The sequence below is a fragment of the Lynx canadensis genome, chromosome B1 (assembly GCF_007474595.2).
Source record: "Lynx canadensis isolate LIC74 chromosome B1, mLynCan4.pri.v2, whole genome shotgun sequence".
In the NCBI taxonomy this organism is placed as follows: domain Eukaryota; kingdom Metazoa; phylum Chordata; class Mammalia; order Carnivora; family Felidae; genus Lynx; species Lynx canadensis.
Genome location: NC_044306.2, coordinates 105,553,527 through 105,580,949, shown reverse-complemented (window position 1 = coordinate 105,580,949; position 27,423 = coordinate 105,553,527). Strand labels below are relative to the sequence as shown.

Sequence of the window (27,423 nt, the reverse complement as noted above, 5' to 3'; positions counted from 1 at the left end):
TTCATGGAATTTTCACTCACAACAGCCAGACACTGGAAACAGCCCAGATGTTCATCATAAAAGACTAGCTAAACAAACTGGTATGCCCATACAGTAAAATACTATTCAGCACTAAAAAAGAGAACACATTACTAATACAGGCAATAGCATGTTTATGGTGCTCTAAACATTAAGCTGCTGGCAGAAGCCTAACACAGAAGAGTGCATACCCTAGAAGTCTGTTTACATGAGCACCTGGAAGAGGCAAAACAAATCTATGGTGGAAAAAAAATCAGAACAATGGTTGCCAAGGAAGAAAGGTTGTTAGGGGAGGCTGGTGGAAGGGGCAGGAGACACTTCTAAGAATGACAGTAATGTTTTTCATCTTCAGAGGGGTTTGAGTTGCACAGATATATCCATTTGTCAAAATTCAGTGAACCGTATTTAAGATATGTGCATTTTACTGTAAATCAATTTTACCTCAAAAGGAAAAACAATCTGTAAGAAAATATTGAACTCTCATTAATGCCATGAATGCTGGAGTATTTAGGGGGAAGTGTACTAATTAATGTCTGCAATTTACTCTGAAATGCATTTAAAAAAGGCGGATTGATGGACAGATGACTCAAAACGTGACAAAGCCAAGAATAGTTAAATATTAATGGTGGAATCTAGGTGGCAGATATATAGGTGTTCACCATAAAATTCTTTCAAATTTTCTGTACGCTTGAAAATTTTCATAATGAAATGTGAAAATAGCTAAAAAATTATTTCTAGCTATTATTTTAAACACATATCATATTTAAACATGGATCTCTTTGCCATTACATATTGGTCTACCTTATCCTTATTAAGCATAGGGATTCAAAGAGGACTTTATAGACATTATATTAAATTTCTGGGTCCATCATATAAGAGACCACACTTAAAATAAGTATAGTAAATACTGAATGTACTTCTTGATTTACAAATATGAGACCATAGTGCATGTAATATTGGCTTCCAGGAATAGACCCTTCTATGCTCCGCTCTAAGCCAGTTCACTCCACTCCCAAAGAGAGGGCAGCATTCTGCCATACTACAAGGAGAATGAGTGGACATCTCAAAGGGCATGAAAGCCAGTGTCCACACGGACGCATTCTCTCTCCTGTTTCCTCCATCCCTGAGGTGATGTAAAGCAAACCCCTCTTCCCCTTCCCCATGCCACCATGCTGCCCATAACAGCTGACCACGAAAGGGGACAAATCTGTTCTCCTGTGCAGATGGTCTGCCTTTTGCTCAGATGCTGTTAGGTGTTCACTAGATCAGCCAAGCTCAAAGAACCATTAAAGGGAAGCTGAGGGTTCAGTTGGGAAGAGAATCTGGGTGCAGCAAAAGGAATCCAGGGTTCAATGTAGCTGACTGGACTAGTGCAATAGGGTTATGGCCAAAGCTCCAGCCAGAATTAAAGCTTTTCCTAACCTATTTTACTAGCTCTACTATAGTACCTTATATCTCTGTGTGTATGTGGGTATCCACCATTCAGGACATGAAAAGAAGGAATCACAGCAGTGTGGGGGGATGTTTTAATCACAACATCCATTAACTCCATCCTAATATCAGAAATTTAAAATAAACACCCAAATGAATTATATATTGGGTACATCTTTCCAACTCAAGACATACGCTTTCTAATCATACCGACTTTTTAAGCAGGAGTTTATGAACAGCTTGGCCCCATGACTATTAAAGCAGCTTAATAAGACGATGAAACTTGGGCTCTGTTAACTTCCTTCACCAGAACCCTAGATGCTGGGGCTTCGAACTAGGCTATAAGGGCCACATGAGAGGTCTGAGTATATGACATTCCATATTTTCTGAGTATTCACATTGTTACAACAGAGCCACAAGTGATCCAGTCCATTAGTATTTGGTACACAGGTTGCCAAAAAAGATAGCTTGTCAGATTTTTGTCTTCCTTAGTGAATTGAATAGTTATTCTATTGAATATTCATCTATTTAGATATTTTTGCACTATATAAATATTCTCCAATTTTCTGTTTATAATACAGAATAAAAAAACAATAATGAAAGAAGGATTTTGAATTGGTAAATTGTTGAATTGCTTTTTTTTTAAGATTTTATTTTAAGGAATCTCTACACCCAACATGGGGCTTGAACTCACAATCCCAGGATCAAGAGTCGCATGTTCCACCAACTGAGCCAGCCAGGCGTTCCTCGAATTACTATTTTCATCATTCTTACCTCATTTGAAGGAACTGTGGCAAAAGGTTTGATGACAGCAGCTAATGGAATCTGAGCTTGCTTGGCCATATCTGACGTGCATGGGAAACAGTAAGTTGTGCAACGAATGTATCGAGGACTAGCATTGCCTAAAAAGGTCAAAGGAACACACTTAAAATTTGCAGAGAAAAAAAATCTGCCCTATAATGTTTAAATATTTATCAAGGTAATTCTAGATAACACATTGCCTTATTTATATAACTTTCTTCATGATTTCTAAAAATAAGTAGTATTATGCAATTCTACAATCTATGCTCATATTTATATTTATTGAATGTCTACTAAGTTTTAGACATTGTCTAATTGCTTCCTTGTAGAGCTTATGTTCTTACAGAAGATACAGACAATAACTATAAAACCTAGTAAATGCGTAAATTACATAGGTCATTAGAAAATGATAAATGCTATGAAAAAAGCATATCTGGTTAAGGTGAACTTCGGTGGGAGGCAGATTGCAACTTTAAGTAGTTATAGAGTAGGCCTTATTTAAAAGGTAACATTTGAGTAAAGACTCCAAGGAAGCAAGGGATTTACCCAAGGAGGTGCCTGGGGGCAGGGCTTGTCTGGCCTGATGGAAGATGAGTATCAGGGAGGCCTGTGTGGCCGGCATGGAGCATGTGTCGGGCACAGCAGCTGTTAAGGAGTTCAGAGAAGTAACAAAATTTGTACAGGACTGGTGGTGGAATGGTGGTGGTAGGGACCAGCCTGATAGCAGTAGAGGTACTAACAAATGGCCAGAATCTGCACACATTTTAAAAGTCCATTGATTGTTGATAGGAGTGATGTCTGAGGTGTGTGTGAAGATGGGAGGTGAGATAGAAAGAGATCAGGAATGAGTCCAAAGTTTTTGGGTTGAGGAACCAGAAGCATGAAGTTGCACCAACTGACAGAAGAAAAGCAGGAAGGGAAGGAGTGTGCTAATGGGTATGTAGGTGGAGATCAGGGATCTGGCTTTGGACATGTCCACTTTGGAAACTCTATTAAGCAATCCCACAGTGAAGCTGAGTAAACAACTAGATATGTGAGTCTGGGCACTGGGATGAAGATATACACTTGGGAGTTTTCAGCATATAGATGGTATTTGAAGCCATGAAACTAGGTTAAACCACGAAGGGAATAAGTGTGGCCAGAGAAGAGAGGATGGCCAAGAACTAAGCCCTGGGTCCTCTAACATAAAGAAGCCAGAGAAAAAGGAGAAACCAGTTAAAGGATTGAGAAGGATAAAAACAAGGACTATCTGGTGTCCCAGAGGTGAAGAAAGTACATCAAGGAAAAGCATGATTATCTGTTCATGGTGGTGCTGCTGGATCAATAAAACCACTGGATTTACTTGTCATTTGAAATGACGTGGATGGAGCTACAGAGTATTATGCCAAGCAAAATAAGTCAGAAAGAGAAAGACAAATACCATATGATTTCACCCAAATGTGGAATTTTTTTTAATGTTTATTTACTTTTGAGGCAGAGAGAGATAGGGTGCAAACAGGGGAGGGGCAGGGAGAGAGGGAGACACAGAATCTGAAGCAGGCTCCAGGCTCTGAGCTGTCAGCACAGAGCCCGACACGGGGCTCAAACCCGTGAACGCAAGATCATGACTTGAGCCGAAGTCAGATGCTCAACCGACTGAGCCACCCAGGAGCTCCCCCAAATGTGGAATTTAAGAAACAAAACAAATGAGCAAAGGGAAAAAAAAAGAGAAAGAGGAAAACCAAGAAACAGACTCTTAACTACAGAGAACAAGCTGATGGTTACCAGAGGGGAGGTAGTTGTGGGGATGGGTGAAATAGGTGATGGGCATTCAAGGAGGGCACCCATTGTGATGAGCACTAAGTAACCCATAGAATTGTTGAATCACTATATTGTACACCTGAAACTAATATAACACTGTATGTTAACTAACTGGAATTTAAATATAAACTTAAAGAAAAAAAGACCACTGGATTTAACAACATGGAAGTTGCTAGAGATCCAGAAGAGAGTTTTGGCAGAATGAGGGTAGGGTGGGAAACCTGACTATAGTGAGCTTGAGAGACTCCTAACTTTTAAGGAGAGGAACTGGCAATAATCCTTCCAAGTTTTGTTGTGTAGGGTGGGAAAGAAAAGAAGGGTAGCTATAAGGAAAACAGGTCATGAAAACATTTTTATTATTTAAGAGGGGAGAGTGTAACACAATGGGATAATCGTGTAAAAAGAGAGATACTGATGGCATAAAAGAAAGAAGGGAGACTTATTGCAGCAATATACTTGAGTACTGCACAGCAAGAGAGGCTGGCTTCTGACTGGAGCACAGATCATTCCTTTTCAGCCAAAACAAGAAAGGCAGAGCACAGGTGCACATTTCAGCAGGGGCTGATATGATGGTGAAAATTCATGGAAGGGTACTCATGATTGTGCAGTTCTCTCACAAAGGAGGTCGTATGAGCAGGTAAAAGAAAGGTTGGGAGAGGAGTTGCAGGTTTCAGGAAGGAGTGTGAAACAGGAGAGTGGAAAAGTGAAAGGACTTGGCAAGTACAGTGTGCTGGGAAGTGCATGGTCCTGAGTTTGCATGGTTGACTGGGTACTGTGGCAGGGCTGGGAGCCTTTCCCTGGCCAGGTTTTGTGGCACAGGTGGGCCTGGAATGAGTGAAAGGTTGGACATAAGAAAGCTGAGTTTCTTCTATTTAGCTTTAAACTATTATTGCCAAATTTTACTTTTTAGGACTAGCTAGAAATCTGGATTTTACATAAAATATTCTGATTTTACATAATGGCAATGACTTCAAATAGAAATAAGACAAAATACTGTGCATGACAAATTAACATGACTGCAGGCTGAATCCAGCTGTTGTTGGTACCATGTTTCTGTTGTCTCTCAGATCCTCTGTAGCAGAACCCAAAACGGGACTCATAATTATGACAGTAATTGCCAGTATATTAAGCATCATTCTAGGATGGTTACATGTGAACCATTTTAGTCTCACAACTGCCCTATGAGATTGATACCTATTTTACAGAGGAGAAAACTAAGGCACGAGGAGGTTAAGTAACTTGCCAAAGATTAAGGAGTCAGTAAATGACAAAAGTGGTATTAGAACCTATCACAACTCTTTACTATATCCCAAGTAGGTTGCTTCCAGGTTATGAAGGCCTTGAATTCTGGATGAAGAATTAAGATCAATCCTTCTGCCCACAGGCAAAGATGGGACCTTTTCTTTTCTTTTTTTTTTTTTTTTTTAGTGCAGGTAAGGTAATACTTGAAAAAAAAACTAAACTAGCCAGGCAGCTTCTGGAGGCAGGAAAACATTGGAGACAGGTGGGCTGGTCATTACTGTTAAGAGTCCAGTTAAATACCAACATGGAGTAAAACAAGAGTTTTGGCAGCAGTAATAAAAGAAAAAGAAATATTAGCAATAAATGTAAATATGCTCGAGCCCAAACCCTATTATTTTACACATTTCACATAACTCAAACCAAAAAAAAAAAAACCAACTTAGAGAAGATCTTCCTCATCACACGATTTTACAGACTGTGAAATAAAGATTTTTGAAAATTTTCAAGTATATTTTAATTTTTCATTGTACTCAATTTTTACTAGCCAAAATTACCACTAACATATTGAAATTGAGTATTTGTTCTTTGAAAGGGTTAGTTCTTCACAGTGCAATATGCACACAAACGAGCTCCCAACAGGGACTAAACAAACTTTTGTTTCAGGAAGATAATGTGCACAAAGATAATTTTTAAAAAAGCCACTGAGCATTTGTTTTCATAAATTGGTATGCAAAAGTGGGGCATGAAAGATATGGCTACAGTAGATAATTTTGCAAGTCCAGTAATTAAGATTCAAAACTCTTTGAGATGCTTAATAAAGAGCATTATGGGATAATCTGACTGGAAAACATTCAACAGATTAATCATTCAATAAATATTTATGAAGCTAAGCCCCCTGCTAGAGGCTTAGGGACAGAGCTAATGAAGCCTTTGGTTTCAAAGTCTGGTAGGAGACAGCTTTGTGCAGTGGCAGTATTGTAGCCAAAGAGGTTTATCAGTGATTCGATTATTGCTAATTCAAAGTCTGGTAGTAGAGAGTGATAACAAAAACAGGTAACTGTAATACAGCATAGTAAGTATCATAGAAGAGCAAATTCATTAAGAAGTGGCCCAGGGAGGCAACGAGCCGCCATGTGGATCAGAGGTGACTATACAAAGTATGTGGTACCTGAACAGGGTCTCATAGGATAGGCAGAAGCACAGAATCAAGGGACAAGTTGGGTCTTACATTCGATACCATAGCCAAAGAAACATTATCTACATTTTTTGTAGGCAAAGAAAACAGTGTTTTTTAAGTAGATGCTTTTCTTTATAGGTGCCACTCCTAGATAGTTGTGGAGTTTTGGCAAGTCGCTTAAGCTCCTTGGCCCTTAGTGCCCTCACACCTGTAAAGTGGAAGAGCTGAGCAAATGGAGGCCAAGGTTCCTTCTGCCTCTATATCCTACGTGTGTCTGTGACTTTCTGCACATGTCTGAGATTTGGGCTCTATCCTGAAAAATGCACTAGTAAGTATTGGCTAATAAACCAGGCCGGACAAAGGGTCGTCACAGCAAAGGGGGTGTGGCTGGACCAACTTCAGGGCTCCAAGGCAGGCAGCTGTGTCTCCCCACCGTGGGCGGGGCTACAAGAGACATGATGAAGACCTGCACCTTGCCACCTCACCAGTCCTTCCTTCTCTTCCTAGCCTTCCTCGTACTCTTCCTTACTTCTTCCTTATGTCTGTATGATCTCAATTCCATGTCTCGAGATACACCCCAAATAATTGAAAACAGGGACTCAAACACATACATGTACACCAATGTTCACAGCAGACATATGGCTGCTATGGCTATTCACAATACCAAAATGTCCAACAACAGATGGATGGATAAACATAATGTATTTACATAAAAGTGAATATTATTCAGCCTTAAAAAAGAATGAAATTCTGATACATTCTATACCATGGATGAACCTTGAAAATATTATGCCAAGTGAAATTAGCCAGACACAAAAGGATAAACATTGTATGATTCCACTTACATGAGGTACCTAGAAGAGGCAAACTCATAGAGACAGTAAATAAAATAGAGGAGACCAGGGGCTGCAGGGAATGTAGGAACGGGGAGTTATTGTTTAACGGGTATAGAGTTTGAGTGTAGGATGATAAAAACACATTCTGGAAATACATAAATAATGATGTCATCAGGCTGTGTTTTAACTTGCCACAAGCGGTAGAAAAATAATATATTCCTGGAAGGAACAAACCTGTACAAGGGCAGATACATTAAACTGGCGGCACACACAGAGGACATCTAGGTAGGGATAGAGCTCAGCCTTTACTCATCCCAATTCAAAATTGGAAAAACAGAGCACCCATGTTAAAGAACCTAATGAAAAAAAAATATATCACTGGGGCTAGAATCAGGTATGCTGATTTCTCATGTTCAATCCCCTACTGCTCTACTCATGCTATCTTTGCCATGTTTCTAAGGTAGTAAACAAATTAAGCCAAAGTACAGCATGTACTACTTTAAGCTCATAACTTAAAATAATATTCTTAAATTAGTACATTGAACTGTATCTCACCAGATACTCTTTAGACTTCTATAAGCAGAAAATAGAATTAAGTTGATAATACATTCTCAGAACTTGAGCAATTGATGGCAAAATTGGTCCCCATTATCAGCTATAAAGAGGTTCCCTGTCAATGATAGGATTACTGCAGGGTGTCAGTGTGTCTGCTTTTTTTAAATGGTGAAAAATTTTGGGGCGCCTGGCTGGCTCAATCGGTTGAACATCTGGCTTCGGCTCAGGTCACAGTCTCATGGTCAGTGAGTTCGAGCCCCACATCCACTTTTTTAAAATGGTGAAAACTTTTGGGGTGCCTGGCTGGCTCAGTTGGTTGAGCATCCAACTTTGGCTCAGGTCAAGATCTCATGGTCAGTGAGCTTGAGCCCCGCATGGGGCTCTGTGCTGACAGCTCAGAGCCTGAAGCCTGCTTCAGATTCTGGGTCTCCCCCTCTCTCTGCCCCTCCCCAGCTCATGCTCTGTTTCTGTCTCTCAAAAAATAAATAAACGCTAAAAACTTTTTTTTTAATGGTGAAAAATTTTTAAACCTCAATGAAAAACGTTTTTGAAAATAAATACCTTGGTCTTGTATCACACAATCTGTAGTGACCAGGGGAGGGACTTGGCCTCTGGTATTGGTGGCATAAACTTGTCCTCCTCTGGTGGCTCTGTCATTCTCGATCACTTGAATCTGATATGATATCAAGAGCAAGTTAGTTAAGACTCTTCCAAACATTTCCTCTCTCTCCCTCCTTTCCATTAGTCACACACATACAAACAAGTATTTTCTAAATCCTTTCAGTTCAGTTCAGATCAAATTCTCACTGAGAGCCTACCAGGCCTTCAGATCCACCTTTGTTTACTTTCATAATTTTAGAGCAGTAGCTGCTAAATTCTGTTCTGTGATACTCTGAGCTCTGACTTTTCAGAGAACTTTTACTCAATTTGGTCACTGGGACCTTAGATAAGCATTAATATATATAAATATATATATTGTGGTAGAAAAAGAAATTGAAAATAGTTTATAAAGAAAATAACTTTTGTAGTTAAAGGAAAATATACAAGGCTAAAATCATTAAATGCAGAATAAATGATTTACAATATAACCTAAAACACCTTTTTACTTTAAGTTCCTCTTGATCCTCAATTTGCCATTCAAGTTCTTCCACCCCCACCTTGAGACTGTAAAAAACGAACAACATAGTGTTTCCACATGGAAGTTGCCTATTGTACAGATACGAGAAGTCACGAAAGTCCTTAGGTTTTGTCATCTAATTTGGACACATATGTCTCTAAAATAAATATTGATGAATAATGTAGAGATAAAAATTTGTCTTTCTGTTGTAGTTGTCTAGGGATGAAAATAATAAGCAAAATCTAGTAATTGGAGTTAAGAAGAAAACAAGAAGGCATCCTAATAATTACCTTCCTCTACCTCTTTATCTTCTCCCTGCCCTCACTTCTTTTGTGACAAGAGACAAGGGGTTAAAAAGTAAAGAGGGAAAAAACAGAAAAATGTGACAAGTGCCCAGACTGTACTACACAGCTTTGGAGGATATATAGTTTTTAATATTCCTAAAGAAACTATTAATATGAAAATTGTCTTCCCCAAACTCTGAAATGTTACCTTCTCCATTTTCCCCTCCCATCTCATCCAATCCAGGCCCTAGCTGGCATTGATATCATTGGTTTTATGGCATTTCAAAAATAAATTTAAACTGCCTTAAATCCACACATTTCTGTTTTTTCTAATTTCACAGGATTTGAGTTCTTATTAATGATATAGAAAGAATATGCTCCAAACAGAACTACCGTAAGATACAGAAGAGACCAAAAGCTACCATGGACAGAGACAAGAAGCAAACAGAAAAATCAAAACACTATTACATCCTATATTTCCACCCTAAGGTTAACCTGGCTCCTTCAAAATTGGAGTACTTTTTATATAATCAAAATTTATGGTAATCACTTCAACCAATGAAGTGTCAAATATGAAAGCAAATTAAAAGGCATAGTAATCTACATATTGAACAGTTTCCAACCTTAAAATAGACTATATTTCCAAAAAAAATTTGTTTTTAAATTAGTTGTCTGCAACTTATAAAGCACAGGCTCCAAAGAAACAATGTCATATGTGGTAATTATATTTCTAAACTAATTCACATCTTGGCTAGAATATTATAAAGGGAGTAAGAAATATTAAAACACTTCTAGTAATTTTGAGGGTGCCTGGGTGGCTAAGTTGGTTAAGCATCCGACTTTGGCTCAGGTCATGATCTCACAGTTTGTGAGTTTGAGCCCTGTGTCAGACTTTGTGCTGACAGCTCAGAGCCTGAAGCCTGCTTTGGATTCTGTGTCTTCATCTCTCTCTGACCCTCTCCTGCTCATGCTGTCTCTCTCTCTCTCTCCTTCAAAAATAAACATTAAAAAAAATTTTTTTTAAAAACCACTTCTAGTAATTTTTAAAAATATACTATAGGTTTTTAATTTTACCTCAAATGCATGTTCTCGAAAAACAGGCCTGGAGATTTAACAATGCATGTAAATTTCAATAGAGATATTTTACTATGACTTGGTACTTAAAGGATTTTGATTTGATGACAGTGACTTTTGATAATGTCAAAGATACCTCAAAATGTATAGATTTCTTTTCCTTCAGAAGATCTGCCACTAGAGTTACTTTTATACTTATCTTCTATGAATAGAGTATTCTGGGATCACAGAATTGGGAAAGAAAAAAAGAGTGGTTCTCTTGAGATAAATGAACAATAAGGGAGAAGCCAGGTAGGAGATGTGTGCACATTTAAGGCAGGTTGCTCAAAGCAGAATTATGTAAGCTTCAGGGTGGTGAGAAAGAGGGGAATAGGAAGAGCCCCACTTCTCAGTGATCCTCCTGCAGATACAGAAAGGGAGTGAGGAAGAGTTTCAATGGTGACACCAGTGATCTCACTCTCAAAAGGTGGATAATAGCACTACCCAAAAGGATTAGAGTGAGCACTTAGCTCAGGACTAGCATGTAACAGGAATTTAGTAAACATGATTTTACATTTTCTTTCCAGAAGGAAGAGATTATTTAGTCAGTTGAAGCAGGTAACTTTGGGAATAGGAAAATAAACAGGCTCTATCTGATATTGTTATTTCATTACCTTAATGATAAAAATTACACTGGACTGACCTGTATGTATATATTTTAAGGGTCTCAGATGAATCCCAGCACTACTGGTTATTATTGCTTTTGTTGTTAACACTCATTCATTCATTCATTCAACAACTGTATGAATGTATATACTATGTACCAGCCTGTGTTCTAGCTGTTGGAGACACAGTAGAGAACAAAACCAAATTCTTGACCTCAGGGAACTAACACTGTATGGAAGACAGACAATAAATAAATATATAAATAAGATGGATCTATGTCAAGTAATAATAAGTACTGTGGATATGAAGTGATATGTACAACAGTATAAGGGACACTGGTGATGAGTAATGAGGACAGGAAGGAAATGAGGAAATGAGCCATGTCCTGTATATATCTAGGCAGAGGAAATATCAAGTGCAAAGATCTTGAGGCAGGAGTACACTTGGTATGCTTAAGGAATAATAAGGAGGCTGGTGTGGTTGAAGCAAAGTGATGGAGAAGAGGGGTAAGAGACCAAGTCAGAGGGGTGGGGTGTGTGTGTGTGTGTGTGTGTGTGTGTGTGTGAGATGAGAGGCATGAGGGAGTCAGAGGTGGCAAATGATGTAGGGTCTTTCGGGTCATTGTAAGAACTTTGGTTTTTAACTGGAGGAGTACTGGAGAGTTTTGTTCTGAGTCACAGCATGATCTGATTCAAAATCTGAATGGATAAACCTGGATGCTGTGTGCAGGCTGGAAGATCAGAGAGATGAGTTATAATAATTGATATGGGAAGATGATAGTGGCTTGAACGAGGATAGGCACATAAGGCAGGGCCAGGACCAGGACCAACAGAATTAGGTAAAGGACAATGTGCAAGAAAGAAAGTACAAAGGATGACTCCCGGATCTGGGTCCTGAGGAACTGGAAGAATGGGATTGGAATCTGGATTTCAAGAAAATACCTTGACTAGGAATATCTGAATCCTCATTTAAAGCCATGTAAATAGATGAGATCACCTACATCAGTGCTTCTTAGTATAACTAAGAATCATCTGGAGAGCTTATTTAAACACAGATTCCAAGGCCCCACCCCTAAAGATTCTGACTCAGTAGGTCTGGGGTAGAGCCTAGGAATAGGAATTTCTAGTGATCTCCCAGCTGATGCCGATGGTGCCATCCTGGGAGCAGCACGCTTTTGAGTGTCAATCTATAGAGTAAATGTCGACAGAGAAAGGGACAGGTCCAATGACGAAGCCTTGGGACACTTCTAATAGTAAGAGGTCAGAGAGACAGGGTGAGACCAACAAAGGAAATAAGAAAGAGCCACCAGTGAGATAAGCAGAGATGTAAATGAGTGGTGGTATCCCAGAAACCAAATGAAAAAAAGTGTTTCAAGGAGGATGGAATGAGCAGATGTGTCAAATTTCTGCTGATATGTTGAGAAAGATGTGATCTGAGAATGGACCATTAGATTTGGTAATGGAAGTCACTGGTGACCTCGACAAGCACCAAGTGTTGGTGGGGCTGTGGTAAAGAGATCTACACTGGTGTAGGTTCAGGAGAAGAAGGGAGGAGATGAACTGAATACAGCAGAATCAATTCTTCTGGAGATTTCTTGCTATAAAAGAACCAATAAATGAATAGAAACTAGATAGAGAATTTGAGAAAAGCCAAGGGAGGCTTCTTTTATTAATGATGAAGGTATTACAGGATGTTTATATTCTGCTGAAAATGATCTAGACAGTGAAAAATTAAAGTTTACCGTGAAACAAGTATAAATGATGCAGGAAAGAGGAATGTGATGGTTAATTTTATATGTCAGCTTGGCTAGGCACAGGTTTTGGTCAAACACCAATTTAGATTTTGGTTATTTTTGTGATCTACCCACTTATTCTATATTTATTTGAATATAAACTTGAAGTTCTGTGATCAAGTATCTGATCCTATAACATGTTAGAAATTTAGGTTTAATGACTCTTAGTGCCTTAGAAAAAAAAATGTTTTAATATATTTAACATTTAATCAGTGGACTCTGAGTAAAGCAAATTACTCTCCATAATGTGAGGACTTCCAATCATTTGAAGTCCTTAAGAGAAAAAGACTGAGGAATCCCAAGAAAGAGGAAATTCTGTCTCTAGATGTCTTTGGACTTGAGCTGCAAAATCAACTCTTTTCTGTGTCTCCAGTCTGCTGGCCTGCCCTTCAGATTTCAGATTTGCTAGTTCCCACAGCTGAGTGGGTAACTTCCTTAAGATAACTCTCTCAATAGAAAGATACATGGATAGATGGATAGACGGATGGATGGATAAAGATATACATACACATCCTGTTGGCAGATAGATAAACAGACACATACATCCTGTTGATTGACTGATTGATTGATTGATTGATAGCTAGACAAATAGACAGACACATACATCCTGTTGATGATACATAGATAGATAGATAGATAGATAGATAGATAGATAGATAGATACACACACATACATCCTGTTGGTAGGTAGGTAGGTAGACAGAGATACATACAAATATATCCTGTTGGTTCTGGTTTTTTGCAGAACTCTAATATAGGAGATACATGCTGAAGAGTTATCCTTGAGAGGCCATAAGGAATCTAGGAGGTGATAGCCTTGGTTGGGAGGAGAAGCTCATTCACAGTAATGGGAGAGGGGGATAAATGGGCACAGATGCAGGGAGACGTGGCAGCGGAGCATGCAGAGGTTCTTTTTGGATTGCTACTATTCTCTCACTGAAATAACAAACAAGATTATCAGTAAAGAGTCAGAAAGGGGAAGGAAGTGTTAGGAGTTTGAAGAGAGAAGAAATGATAGTCACCAGGAAAATGAGTGATGGTCTTCAAACTTGCTACACATTAGAATCAGCAAGAGAGCTTCAAAAAAAAAAAAAAAAAAATCTCCATGTCCAGTCCATATCCCAGTCTAATTAAATCAAGTTAGCAGGGGGCAGCAAGGCACCAGAACTTTTTGTTTAATGTTTACTTATTTATTTTTGAGAGATACAGCAGGGGAGGGGCAGAGAAAAAGAGAGACAGAGAAAGAATCTCAAGCAGGTTCTGCACTGTCATTGCTAAGCCCAATGTGGGGCTCGACCCCACAAACTGTGAGATCATAACCTGAGCCAAAATCAAGAGTCAGACACTTAACCAACTTGAGCCACTTAGGTGCCCCAAGGCATCAATATTTTTATGGCTCCACCATCAATTCTTTTGTGCAGCCAGGTTTTAGAATCACACAACTATAGGTTCACCTTAGTTCAGTGGTCAGAAATTAAAAGTACGGTGTGACTTTTCTCAAGTACCAGGCAGCATCTGGGGTGCAGGCATGGAGTAGGTGGAGAGTTGGTTTACTAACAAATGGGATTTTTCTAGATGAATTCAGTGGAGAGAGAGGGGCAAAGGAGCTGAGAGTAGAGGATATAAGGGACAGACCTATAATCATGGATCAAATAATCTAAGTTGCATAAGATAAGTGAGAAGATGAAGGCGGTATAAGAGAAAAGGTGGTGAGTTATGTCCTGATGGGTGAATCATTATTCAGGTTTGAGTAGTCCTAAAGGGGATGAGCCAAAAATATATGAGGCAGTGGTTGGAAAATAAGATGGTTTCAACTGAGATGTTGAAGTTCCCTGTAATTGGTTATGATAAGATTAACGGTAAGACTATGGATAACTGAGGTGGGGTGGATGAAAAGAACACTGGGAGCAAAGAAGATCAAGAAATGAAAGTTTCTAAAGATGGATAGTAAAATTGCCAATAATTGTGACAAAAAATAGTACTGGAGAGATTAACAGTGAACCTGGAGCTAAAAACTTCAGAGAACAAAGTGGAATGAGCCAGAGGGTCTATAGATGTTATATAGAAGCAGAGAAACAAGAAGTTAAGATAAAATGATGAATTCAATGTAAATATAGGATATTCCTTTAACTAGAATAATGAAATAATATTAAGCCATAAAAGTAATGGCTGGTAACATAATTATCTATAAAGGCACTAAGAGTCATTAAACCTTAATTTCTAACATGTTATAGGATCAGACACTTTATCACAAATCTTCAAGTTTATATTCAAATAAACATAGAATAAGTGGGTAGACCACAAAAATAACCAAAATCCTCTACCTCTGTGTGCCTTTTTCAAGGACTTTTCAGGTCCTCCCATCAAAAGGCAGAGTCTTATCTTTCTACTCCTTAACTCTGGGGTGATCCTATGACTTGCTCTGACTAAGAGAATGCCACAGAAGTGCAATGTTCTAGTTCCAAGCCAAGGAAGGCCTCAAGAGGCCTTGCATATTCCTACTTTCCCTCTCAGATCTCTCCCACAGTCACATGAACAAACCCAGGCTAGCCTGCTTGGTAACACAGTCCAAGCATTCCCAACTAACAAATGGGTCCAAGTACCAGGCACATGAATAACACCATCAGTGGTGGCCCTCCCAAAAGATATGTCCATGTTCTAATCCTTGAAACCTTTGACTATTACCTGTGACATGGTAAAAGAACTGATTAAATTAAGAGTCTTCAAAACAAGCTCTTCTCCTGAATTACCTGGGTGGGCCATGAAAGGAATCATGCATAACTTCCTCATGGAGAGGAAGAAAGAGTTTTGAGATGGCAAGAGAAGACACAAAGAAGAGGAGGAGGCGACAAGATGACAGAGGCAGAAATAAAAGTAATGTGGCCATAAGCCAAGAAATGCCTGCAGCCACCAGAAGCTAGATGAGACAAGGAATGGGTTTTCCTATAGAGCCTTTCAAGGGAGCACAGCGCTGCCAACACATTGATTTCAGACTTCTGGCCGCCAGAACCACAAAAGAATAAACTTCTATTGTTTTAAGTCATCCAGTTTGTGTAATTTGGCACAGCAGCCACAGAGAGTTAATATACTATCCTGGGCCATTCAGGTTCCAGCCAACCCTCCAGCTGACAAGCAAGCTCAGACCAAATCCATCGAACTTGGCCCAGACTAGCAGAACTGCCCAGAGGACCCATGACTCATGAGTATTAATAAATAGTGGCTGTAGGGTACTAAGATTGGTGATGGTTTATTACATAGCAAAAGTTGGCTAATACGGTAGCTCTTTGTACTCTTTGGGCTATCTCTAACTTTTTCTACTCATGTTTATAGAACCACTTCAAAGACCCAAGTTAACTGTATCAATTTCATTATTCTTCCAAAAGGACTATACATGTGGGCTCATTGATACAGACTTGCAGTTTCTCCTGAAGCAGGAGTATACATCCCTGCCCCATTGACCCAGGGCTTTGTTATGACTTGCTTTGGCCAAAGGCATGTGAGTGGTTGTGACATGTACCACATCTGAGCAAAAATTTTAAGAACTCTTGCACCTTTTGGCCAGTTCTCTTTCTTTTCTCCCTTTCTCGTGATAATAACATGTCCCAAACACAGGATGCCCCTTCATGCTGGTTTCTGGAATGATAAGGACACACAGAGCAGCACCTAAAGCCAAACTGCAGCTGCTACAGCCTACAGGTCACCTAAGCAATCAATAAATCTTCATGTTTGGAAGTAAAACTGGGGACTGTGTGTTATGGAGAATAACCTAATAAAAGCTGACTGATACAATTACGAAAGAGTAATCTTCCAAAGAAAATCACTTGGATGGAGAAGAATGAAGTTATAGCTCTAATTTTATATAGAACAATTTTCAATAGGCAAAATGTAAAATACCTTGTGCTTTCACTTCCTATGGGTATCTTACCCTTATTGAAAAGGGTCCTTTATTTATTTAAACTAGCATGTTTATATACTCTACTAATTATTCATTAAATAATCAATAAACACTGCTAATATATGCCAATATAAACATCAATAGTATTATTAAGTTTATGTGATAACAACAACAACAACAAAAATCTACACAGGCTTTCTGTGATGGAGATCCCTGATATGCCAGAACCCAGTTTCCCCACCCCCATACATAAAGAAGGAAGCCTCTATGTGATGGGTATTGTGCTTCAACAATAAAGGACAGGATAAATGCTAACAAACTGAAGAGTTTCCGAGACAGTGAATAAAGAATGGTCCTTTGTGAGGGAGATGGTGGGAGTGAGAGAGAGCACTTACTGGGCTGGGGATGGAGTCAGGATCCAGCTTCTTCTGAAGTTGTGGTGGACCAGCCATCTGTGCAGGACCTCCAGGGAAGCCTCCTGGGTAGGAGAGCTGCCCACCTGCCATCTGGGGACCATAGTTGGCTGCTTGGAAAAAATTTAAAAAAGAAATGACTAGAACCCAAAGTCCCAGATGCAGTGTTCACTGACCATATTACACTATTCAGTCAAGCATGCTGCATTTTTTCATCTTATTATATAAAGGCAGAGAGTTAAGTGTGAATGTCTATAGGGGAAGAGAGTTAAGTGTGAATGTCTATGGTTCCCCTTTTCTCTACATTTGCCACGCTAATCGAAAACTAGCTTTCCTTAAAAGTAAGTGATGGATGCCTAGTAACACAGAGCAAAGCTGCTTACCCTGCTGCGGTGGATATCCAGTGCCCAGGCTCTGTCCTGGAAGAGGCTGGGGCTGGTACTGGGTATTCGGAGGAGCAGGCCCAGGGAACCCGTCCTGCCTGTGCGTTGACGGAGGCAAGGGTGAGGCCCCAGGGCCATTCAGTGTGGTGGGTGGTGGTGGGAGAACTTGAGATCCAGGCTGCATAATAGATGGTTGCGGAGGTCGTGGAGGACCCTGGAAGGAAGGCGCTGGTGGAGGGCCGGGGGGCCCCTGACCAGGGGGAGCCATGCCTGAACCTGTGTGAGAAAAGAAGACCAGACCACTGAACACTGAATTTCTCAACTCTCCAACTTCTACAAAGTACGTAACAGGGACACCTCTTTTCCTGACATAAAACAAGAAGGCACACTTATACACCAATTTCTTTTTTTTTTTTTTTTTTTTGCCACAAGATGAATTTTCATTCAGAAAGCTATACAAATGCTATTTGGGGCATTTTACACAATTGGAGAATTTTTAAAGAGTAAAAGCATTTGGTGAGAAAATTAATGGGATGAATTTTAACTATGTTGCATTAACTTTACATGATACATGTCACTAATTAAGGAACTGTATTTTGGTACAAAACCTAAAAAATCATATAGAAGAAAATTTTATCATGTAACAAGCATGATCCAGGTAACTCATACATTCAATAAATTATTTGTGGCCTGTGCTTGACTTGGTCAAATAGATTTCAGAATCAGGTAGAAATAACAAGGGAGAAGAGATGGGCCACTAACATGTTTTCTAATCATATTGGAAATAGATGTGACACCAGATTATTTTTTCTATTTCTGATTATGTGAAATTTAGTTGCTTCACTGGAGACTTACCCATCTTGAAATCAATAAAAGATAGGAAATAGAGGGGGTTTTTTAACAGATACTTCCAGAAAACTAACTTTAAGTAATGGAAACATTCTTCATCAAGATCAATGGCTGACTATGCTCCTATTACAGTGAAGATTCCTATGACACTTGGAATATACAGCATTTCTATTGATACAAATCTCAGTACTGTAACTGTTTTCTCTCCTATTATTCTCCTTTCTGCCTCACAACATCTGAGCTTCCATTCTTTTCATGATTTAAATACAGAATCAAAACACACTGTGAAACAAGGAGTATTATATTTTTCATTTTAGGGCCCCATTATAAACAACACAAGGGTAAACCTAACCTCACATTTCTTAAAATAACTTCACTGTTCTATGTTTATTTGTAAAGTCAGAAATTTTTTTTTATTACTCTAATATTGAACGTAAGGTTTTCTGAGGGTCTTCAAACTATTTCGAAATAAATGGCAGCATCATCAGGAAAAAAATTAATTATAGCCATACGTAATAGATGATTTATATAAAAATGTCAAAAAAATTACTTCAGTATGGTGTGCCAGAGTTATGTATGTTTTAAAGATGGAGAAAACCTTCCTCATTAAAAATGCTAATGAAATAGACAGTCAGTGAACACTACTAATGAAACTGTTACCATAGCTGTTGATGTGCATAGCATTGAGCTGACTGCCCAGCTGGGTGATGGATGAAGTGGATGCAGGACTTGGATAAGACGATTGTGTAGAGGGTGAGTATGGTGCATAGGAGGATGCTGCACTGTTGACAGGTGGAGGACCTGGAAATCTATGAGAGAAAAAAGAATGTTAAACAGTATCATAGTTTCATATGAAATGATAAACAACAAATGTCAAAAACTTGTAAAATTAAATAAGCCCATCTTGTGGGCACTAGGGCAATGACTGATATTTTAGGCTAAGTCTTTAATTAATCTGAGTGTAAACTTAAAATGAATCATGTAACATCATCTCATATCTATGCTCACAGGCTCAACATGTCAAGATACTTAGCAAAAAATTCCTAATGTAAACAGAGAACCAGCTTTGGAAATGCAGTTGGAAGCTGAGTCCACCACAGCCTTATCTATACCAGGGTTAATGATCAACAGAACGGAAACTAGAAAAATAAAATGCTTTGTAGTTGTATCTTTATGATCATTATCCTTATACCCTACCCAGCTTTTTAATTTTTTTTTTTCAACGTTTATTTATTTTTGGGACAGAGAGAGACAGAGCATGAACGGGGGAGGGGCAGAGAGAGAGGGAGACACAGAATCGGAAACAGGCTCCAAGCTCTGAGCCATCAGCCCAGAGCCCGACGCGGGGCTCGAACTCCCGGACCGCGAGATTGTGACCTGGCTGAAGTCGGACGCTTAACCGACTGCGCCACCCAGGCGCCCCATACCCAGCTTTTTAAAATAAAATGTCAACTGCACACTAATTTCAGCAATCAGGACATTCCCTGCAAAACAGGACCTGAAAGTGAACAACTCAGTAAAAAGTTTTGAAGTCATTCTTTTTCATCTAAAAATTTCACCATGCTTTAACCTTTAATTTAGTTTGGACTTACTGTATGTTTATTCCATCTGAACAGTGTTCCTATTGTAGTTCATCTGCTGAATAAAGTTAAAACTTTCCCTTCAAATTACATTATAACTTCCTTTTAATTTTTAGTGTTAAATAAAAATGTTAAATGAAAATTTCCCAGATAGTATACTCTGATTTCAATTTCTCCATAAACTGGAAACTATATCCCTAGTGGCCCACGCTCTTGCCTTCCATCCTTCACTGCCACTGAGGGAGGCCAGTGGCTTGCCTGAAGTCCCAAAATTTGTGTGTGACAAAACCAGGACTAACCTCTCCCTAGGTCTTAAGCAAGCACACTTTCCAAAACATCACACTAATTCTCTTCTGTCATTTTCCTCCATATATCTTAAACTGAATAATTACTATAACAAAACTTACAATTAACCTTCAGACCATTATGCTGTATGGTGTTAAGTATATTACAGAATGATGATATCCCACACTTTGAGTTAAATGGATGATGATCAAAATGCTATTTCTATGTAAAAGTACAAGCTATCGTATAGCAAATACTTGGTTATAAAGGGTTATAAAGTTACAATGATTAACACTTTAGCCCAAACAATATTGCTTAGCAAAGCTGTCAATTTCCTCTCCTGTCAAAAACTGAAACCAGACCAATGCAGTTACATTAAGCATCTTTTGATTTAAATAATTTGTGTAACAAAACTGAATAAAGATAGAAAATATAAAAGTTAACTTCTCACATAAAAGTTTCCTTTATCTCTCTAATTTATTAATGACACTAGGAGTAAAAAAGGCAGGGCAAAACATAACTCTAGTGTTGACACATTTAAAATATTGTTGGTCACTTAGAAATGATTTCAAGAATTGTCTTAATATGTTTTATAAATTCACTGATTAAAAATCTTTTTTTGAAGAAATGGTATTGTCTTTTTAAAAAAGTTATGAGAGATACATACATGAAATACTTGCACACAGGCAGAATGTACATTCTATATAAGAATATATTAGTAGATGTAGAATGAGGTATTGTTATAGGAGTTGGATCTAATAAGCAGGAACTGAGAACTAGCAGTTAAATTGAGTGCAGGGGGACATTATTCAATTGCTTAAGAAAAAAATTATCTAAAATATATTAACAAATATTTCACAAATGTTAATCATATTTTTAAAATATAAAATTATATGAATAATTTATTATATAGATAGTACAAACAGGATGAAGTATGTTTCAAATCGAAGTTATGACACAAGCAACCTTCAGTATTTTTTAACTTAACAAAAGGCTGATGATTTAAAATAAAGAATGAGAGAATACACAACCATTAGGCCATGCTTTTAACCCATAAATGCCACTTATCCTTCATTGCTTAATATATGTCCTGGGAATGAGGCTTTAGAAATAAATTTTTTTTCTAACCAACTTAAATGTTATAAATCTTAAACATATTTGAATTTTAAAAGCAATTTTAATACTACTTAAGAGTAAAGTAGTATTAAAGGGCTAAATAAATAAGGGAAAAGAAATTAACAGAACATTTTAAACATACAAATATATATTTTTTAACGTTTATTTATTTTTGAGAGATAGAGACATGGCACGAGTGGGGGAGGGGCAGAGAGAGAGGGAGACACAGAATCTGAAGCAGGCTCCAGGCTCTGAGCTGTCAGCCCAGATCCTGACGTGGGGCTCGAACTCATGAGCTGTGAGATCATAACCTGAGCCGAAGTAGGACGCTCAGCCGACTGAGCCACCCAGGAGCCTCTAAACATACAAATATTAAACATGGTTTAATATTTTTCAATTTCATTTCTTTACTAACTTAGTTAATCCAAGGTCACACAGCAGGGAGGTATCAGAGTTTTAAGTGTGAATCCAGGTCTTAAGGCTCCCAGCCTGGAGACCCTGATGTGTGACTACAGGCAAGCCACTTAATCTCCATAGCTCTCAGCTTTCAAACTGAAAAAATGAGCAGATAGAATTCAAAGATCCCCTTCTGTGCTATAAATATAATGTGGTTAAAATTAAGAATCCTATGATTTAAATATTTCTCATGTTCATTCCTTCATTTAATAGGTTTCTGGCCTAAGAAAACATTCAATTCTATATTTTAATTTATTGTTTCAATGAATGTCAGAAAAGGGCAGATTCACCATAAAAAAAAAAAGTCAAAAAAAAGTTTTTTAAACGTTTATTCGTTTTTGAGAGACAGAGAGAAACACAGTGTGAGTGGGGGAGGGCAGAAAGAGGGAGGCAGAATCTGAAGCAGGCTCCAGGCTCTGAGCTGTCAGCACAGAGCCTGACATGGGGCTCGAACCCACAAACCGTGAGATCATGACCTGAGCTGAAGTTGGACACAACACACTGAGCCACTCAGGTGCCCCCAAAAACAGCAGTCAATAAAGAGTTACTATCAGAGGGTTAATAAAACATGAATATTTAGGCTCAGTTTAGTCCTAACCCTCTGGAGAGTTGACTGCATTGTCTGTGGCCTGTTCAACTTCAAATACTTCTTATTTTTAAGTTTGCAATGAATTGTTCAAGTAGTGAGTTTTGTGCTGAAGTTTGTTAGAATGTGGAGATAACAATTTTTTCAAGATTGGCCTGAAGTAAAATGGCCTGGGTTTTAAATACTCAGTCCACAGAGTAAACAAAACCTGTACCAAACATCACTGCTTTACACACACACACACACACACACACACACACACACACACACACACACAAAGAAGAAAGAAAAGAAAACAAAAAAGAAATAAAGAGAAAACAACTATTTCTCTTATTTTTCCTGATACCTCCTTTTCACTGCAACCAAGTTCTTAGCAGATTTCACCCTATCAGCTTTAATGGGGGAAGATGAGTCTCCTCTTCATACCCTCTCCACCCCAATCCATCATTTTTTGATCAAAATAGATAACTTAAAATTGACTTTTCCTCTTCTAATTAAAAAATGGATTTTTAGTTATAGATTTTATTCATTAGGTTAATCCCACCCAGCAGTAACAGTTTGAAGATAACTTTGGTACCATTTACACGTTTAAGACATTTATTCTGCCTCAGCGAAGATCAATAAGACAAATGACTAAGTATGATTTTTAAATTTTATGAAGCATTGCTTATGAAGGAGCAATATTTAAAACTAAAAATTATTAATTTTTAAATTTTAATCAACATAACTGATTTATATCTTGTTTTTAGTAGACAGTTTAGATATGGTAAAAATTAAGAGATTTTTTTGATGGGTTCTCTAAGTACAAACAACACCTATGAAGTGCTATAATCATCAAAGAAATTGTGATGTCACACGAAGATGTCGCGAGCCATCTATACTCTCTGACCATCCCTGTGTGATTCACCTGCATAATCATTGTGTCCTTTGCCCTTTCATTTAACTATATACACATAAATATGTCCCATGAGGGCAAATTAACATGGAAAACATGGACGCTGAGTCTGAATACTTGACTTTTCCATGACTTTTTCATTTTTAAACCCATTTCCAATCTTTAATTCAAGTTCAAGTTGAAGTAAGCAAATAGTAGGGGGGGGGGGGAATCTGTCAAGGTTTCCCTGGGAATCACAATAAAACCAAATTCCTAAGCTAGAATGAATGAGTAGGAAGGACAAGCTACAGACAGTAGACTTTCTATATCCACTGAAAATGGTACTGATAACTGCTAACACATATTGAGTCTTTCCTGGGCATTGCACACTATGCAAGATTCTCTGCAAGCATTAATCATCAAAATCCTTACAACCACATTATTATTGTTAAAATTGTGATGAGGGAACTCAGGAACAGCTGCCTCAGCCAAGAGTAGCAAACATGTCCTGACTCTACACAGTCTACACTCTTCACTGTGCCAGACTCTGTGCTGAGCTCAGAACCACACGGCGAAGGTCTGTCTTGATGGCAAAATCCACAGTTTACTTATTTCTAAGGAACCTAATTCAAGTGAAACAAATGGAAAGAAACAAAAAGATCAATACAATCAAGGCTAATATCAGTCACCAAAAGCTTTCTTAGCTTCAAACCAGATGTTTAATTTCTGCATTTCTTCTTAAAAAAAAAAAAAATCTGAAATGCTGGCAGTTCACAATAAACTTTTCCAGATCTTCTCCTCTGTATTCTGGACTAGGAGTTCTATTTCTACATTTTACAAGTGAAGAAAATGAGGAGGCCTAGAGGCCCAGAAACTTCACCAGCATCACACAACTAGTTTGTTTTTGTTTTTTGTTTTTTGTTTTTTGGGGTTTTTTTGAGCCAGAAAAGACATCTTCGTTCTTAGCCTTTCTACTCTGATCCTTGTGCCCCACCACCATTGCTAATGAGACTACTCAGGTCCTGAGTTAGGTCCATTGACTTTGTGCTCCTTGTTAAACCACACATAAACCAAATTACTTAGACTCACTCATCCTGTTTCCTGCATTAACCTTCACTCTGTATCTCACAGCAACCGTTCCAATGGTAGAAGTTATCATGACAAACGAGCCAGAAAGTATGAACCTCACCAATGGCCTCTAAGAGAATTAACTTGCCGATTTTTAAAATTCCAGAGAGTTTTCCCACTAACAGGGACTACTCTCAGGCTCCCTGAAAGGATAACTAAATGGCTTCAGCAGCAGCAGGGTCCAGATTCACACTGAGGGGTTACTCCTCCCACCCAACCCTACAGCCTAACAGCCTGGGAAAGGAACCTGGGAAATGAAGCCTCCAGGTAACCCTTGGAGAAATTCCAAAGTAAACACTACATACAGCTTGGCACTAGGAGTCTCAACAGTGGCAGCTCACAGGACAAACAATAATGGGACTTCCAGCAGGGAAGGTGTGATGTTGGCTCCCCTCCCAGGTGACAGTCCCCAGTGGGGTGCACATCTCTACATATCTCCTACATCTCCTATCGTGGCTTCTTCAGGCCTGCCTCCAACTTTCAACTTTTTCCTTCCTGAATTCATTATAAAAACACAAACAGAAGATTTATTTCCTCTGTTGTTTTTACTATTGTCCTGCAAAAATCCTTCATCGGCATCTGTGTACCTTCCACATCAAATCCAGTTTTTACCATTGGCCACAATATGATTTAATTTTTAAAATATTTATGAAGCACCTACTGGCACTGAGATCTGTTCTATGAAAGATTCAAGAGGATAGAGAATTTAAAATTTATTGGGGAATACAGGCCATAGACATCTGAAGGAATTAGAGATTAATACAGAACTCTAAAACAAGAGGAATATAATCCAAAATTAAAATGTGTGGTATTAATACAAGTAATTTTTTATATATTTTTTAGTATGTACTAGCATTGTTTTTTTCTTCCCCCTCCTACCTTTTCTAAATGCTTTGTCTCCTAGGGCAGTCTTCTAGCAAGTCCTTTCAAGGGTGTGGGCAGAATCAAGAGGTCAAACTTTCAATCAATAAACATGCAAGTTTAGAAGGGACTTGTGAGACCATTTTAGTAGAATATACAAATGAGGGTTGAAATCTACCTAGCTCACCTTTGGGGAGGATGCCCTTGGGCATGAGCTCCATTCTGGCCAAACTGATGGGGTCCAGGAGGTGAAGGGCCCTGAGGCAACATCCCCCCAGGGACAGCAGCCCCCAAAGGCCCTGCTGGCTTCATCATACCTGCAACAGAAGGGCATGAATTTAGAAGAGTATGAATGTGCAAAGAGAGAGGATGCCATGCCATTAGGTTAAAAATGAAAACTAGGAGGGGAAGGAGGGGAAAAAATGGGTTAAGACAAGTTCTCCTTTAAATTTGCATTAACCATCACAGACCTATCAACACCAGGTTCTCCCATAGTTATTTGACCATCATAATGATAGGAGAGCAGAAAGAAGAGAATTATCTCAATACTAAACAGAAACTAAGGGACTCCTGGGTGGCTCAGTCGGTTAAGCGTCCGACTTCAGCTCAGGTCATGATTTCATGGTTCGTGAGTTCGAGCTCCGCATCAGGCTCTGTACTGACAGCTCAGAGCCTGGAGCCTGCTTCAGCTTCTGTGCCTCCCTCTCTCTCTGCCCCTCCCCTTCTCATGCTCTGTCTCTCTCTGTCTCAAAAATTAAATAAACATTAAAAAAATTAAAATAAAATAAAATAAACAGAAACTAAAACAGAAGAAATAAACTTGCATTTGGTAGAAAAACCTTGATAGAACACACAATCACACAAAGAATGCTAGAATATGCAATGAAAAATGCCATTCTGGATTTCAGAAAATAACTCCAAGAACAACAACAACAAAACAATATGAGGTATCATAAAGAGCCTAACTCTAACTATGGGAAAAAAATTCTCTGAAAATGCCTTTGTGTTTTATTATTTTTTTTTTTTATTTTTGAGAGAGAGAGTGTGTGCACATACACAGGAGGTGTAGAAAGGGGCAGAGAGAGAGAGAGAGAGAGAGAGAGAGAGAGAGAGAGAGAGAATCTTAAGTAGACTCCACATTCCGCAGAGCTGGACACAGGGCTCAATCCCATGACCCTGGGATCATGACCTGAGCCAAAATCAAAAGTTAAAAAATGTCTTTGAATTACAGCATGAGGAAAACAAAAGGAAAGTAGCATCTGTTTTTCTAACAAAGGCAAAGCAAGCCTTCAGAGTTCATAATTCTTCCAGGATTCCAAATAGCTGGGTGCTAAACTGCTGAAGTTATCACACTCAGTCATACACAAGGTGGGACCCCTTGTGATGACGAAATGCTCCTGGCAGTAACTGTTTTCATTTACAAGCAGCTCTTGTCAAATAGATCTTTAAAGGTCTCTCTTTAGAACTATTTGCAGACATTTTTCTCTTCTAGAGTAATTGTGGTACAGAAGAAAAATCACTGAGTGTGGGTCAGAGGAGTTCAAGGCCCCACCTGGCCATTTACTAACACATGCATGGTGTGGGTAAGAATTTTATCTTTAAGGACCTCAGTTTCCCTCACTGCAAAATGAAAGGCTTCGATTAGATCATTTGTGACAACATATGTCTTTATTTGTTCTCTCCACTTCCAACCTGCTTGGTTTGTACCAACTCATTCAAATTACTTTTTCTTTTTAAGTTTATTTATTTACTTTGAGAGAGAGAGAGACAGAGAGGGAGAGAGAAATCTCAAGCAGGCTTCAGCACTGACAGCGCAGTGTAGGGCAGGAACCCATGAACCTCAAGACCATGACCTGAGCCAAAACCAAGAGTTGAATGCTTAATCGACTGAGCCACCCAGGCACCTCTTGTTCAACTTACTTTTGACTCTACCCTTCTCTCTGGCACCATTATCAGTGACCTCCTAGATGGCTTCTGTGCACTCCTCCACTTGATTTCATGATGATATTTCATATCCAACATCTCCTTTCTTCTTTTATCTTCCTCTAGAGAGCCTATTCTCTCAGATAGCAAGAGAATTAACTGGATGACCATGTAGTTGCCCAATTAAAGTTTCTTATATTATCATCATAATACTTTTGACAGCAAGCTTTCAGATGCTTGGGTAATACAGAATGTAATATAACCAGTGAAATGGCTGTATTCATGATTATTATCAAAACTTT

At 38.6% G+C, this 27,423-nt stretch overlaps 1 protein-coding gene across 5 annotated transcripts in view; it reads right to left on the bottom strand.

Annotated features, from left to right (window-relative positions):
* Positions 1-27,423, bottom strand: part of SEC24D (SEC24 homolog D, COPII coat complex component) — a 107,356-nt gene that overhangs the window by 68,480 nt on the left and 11,453 nt on the right. For 3 of the 5 annotated variants that reach the window (XM_030313165.1, XM_030313166.1, XM_030313167.2), the window contains exons 3-8: positions 25,386-25,515; positions 18,973-19,121; positions 17,464-17,739; positions 17,063-17,193; positions 8,422-8,533; positions 2,224-2,351 (exon numbers count right to left, since the gene is read on the bottom strand). In XM_030313165.1, the coding sequence (XP_030169025.1) occupies positions 2,224-2,351; positions 8,422-8,533; positions 17,063-17,193; positions 17,464-17,739; positions 18,973-19,121; positions 25,386-25,515 (926 nt within the window). The remainder of the gene's footprint in view (positions 1-2,223; positions 2,352-8,421; positions 8,534-17,062; positions 17,194-17,463; positions 17,740-18,972; positions 19,122-25,385; positions 25,516-27,423) is intronic. The other 2 variants (XM_030313168.2, XM_032592909.1) reach the window with 1 other exon arrangement.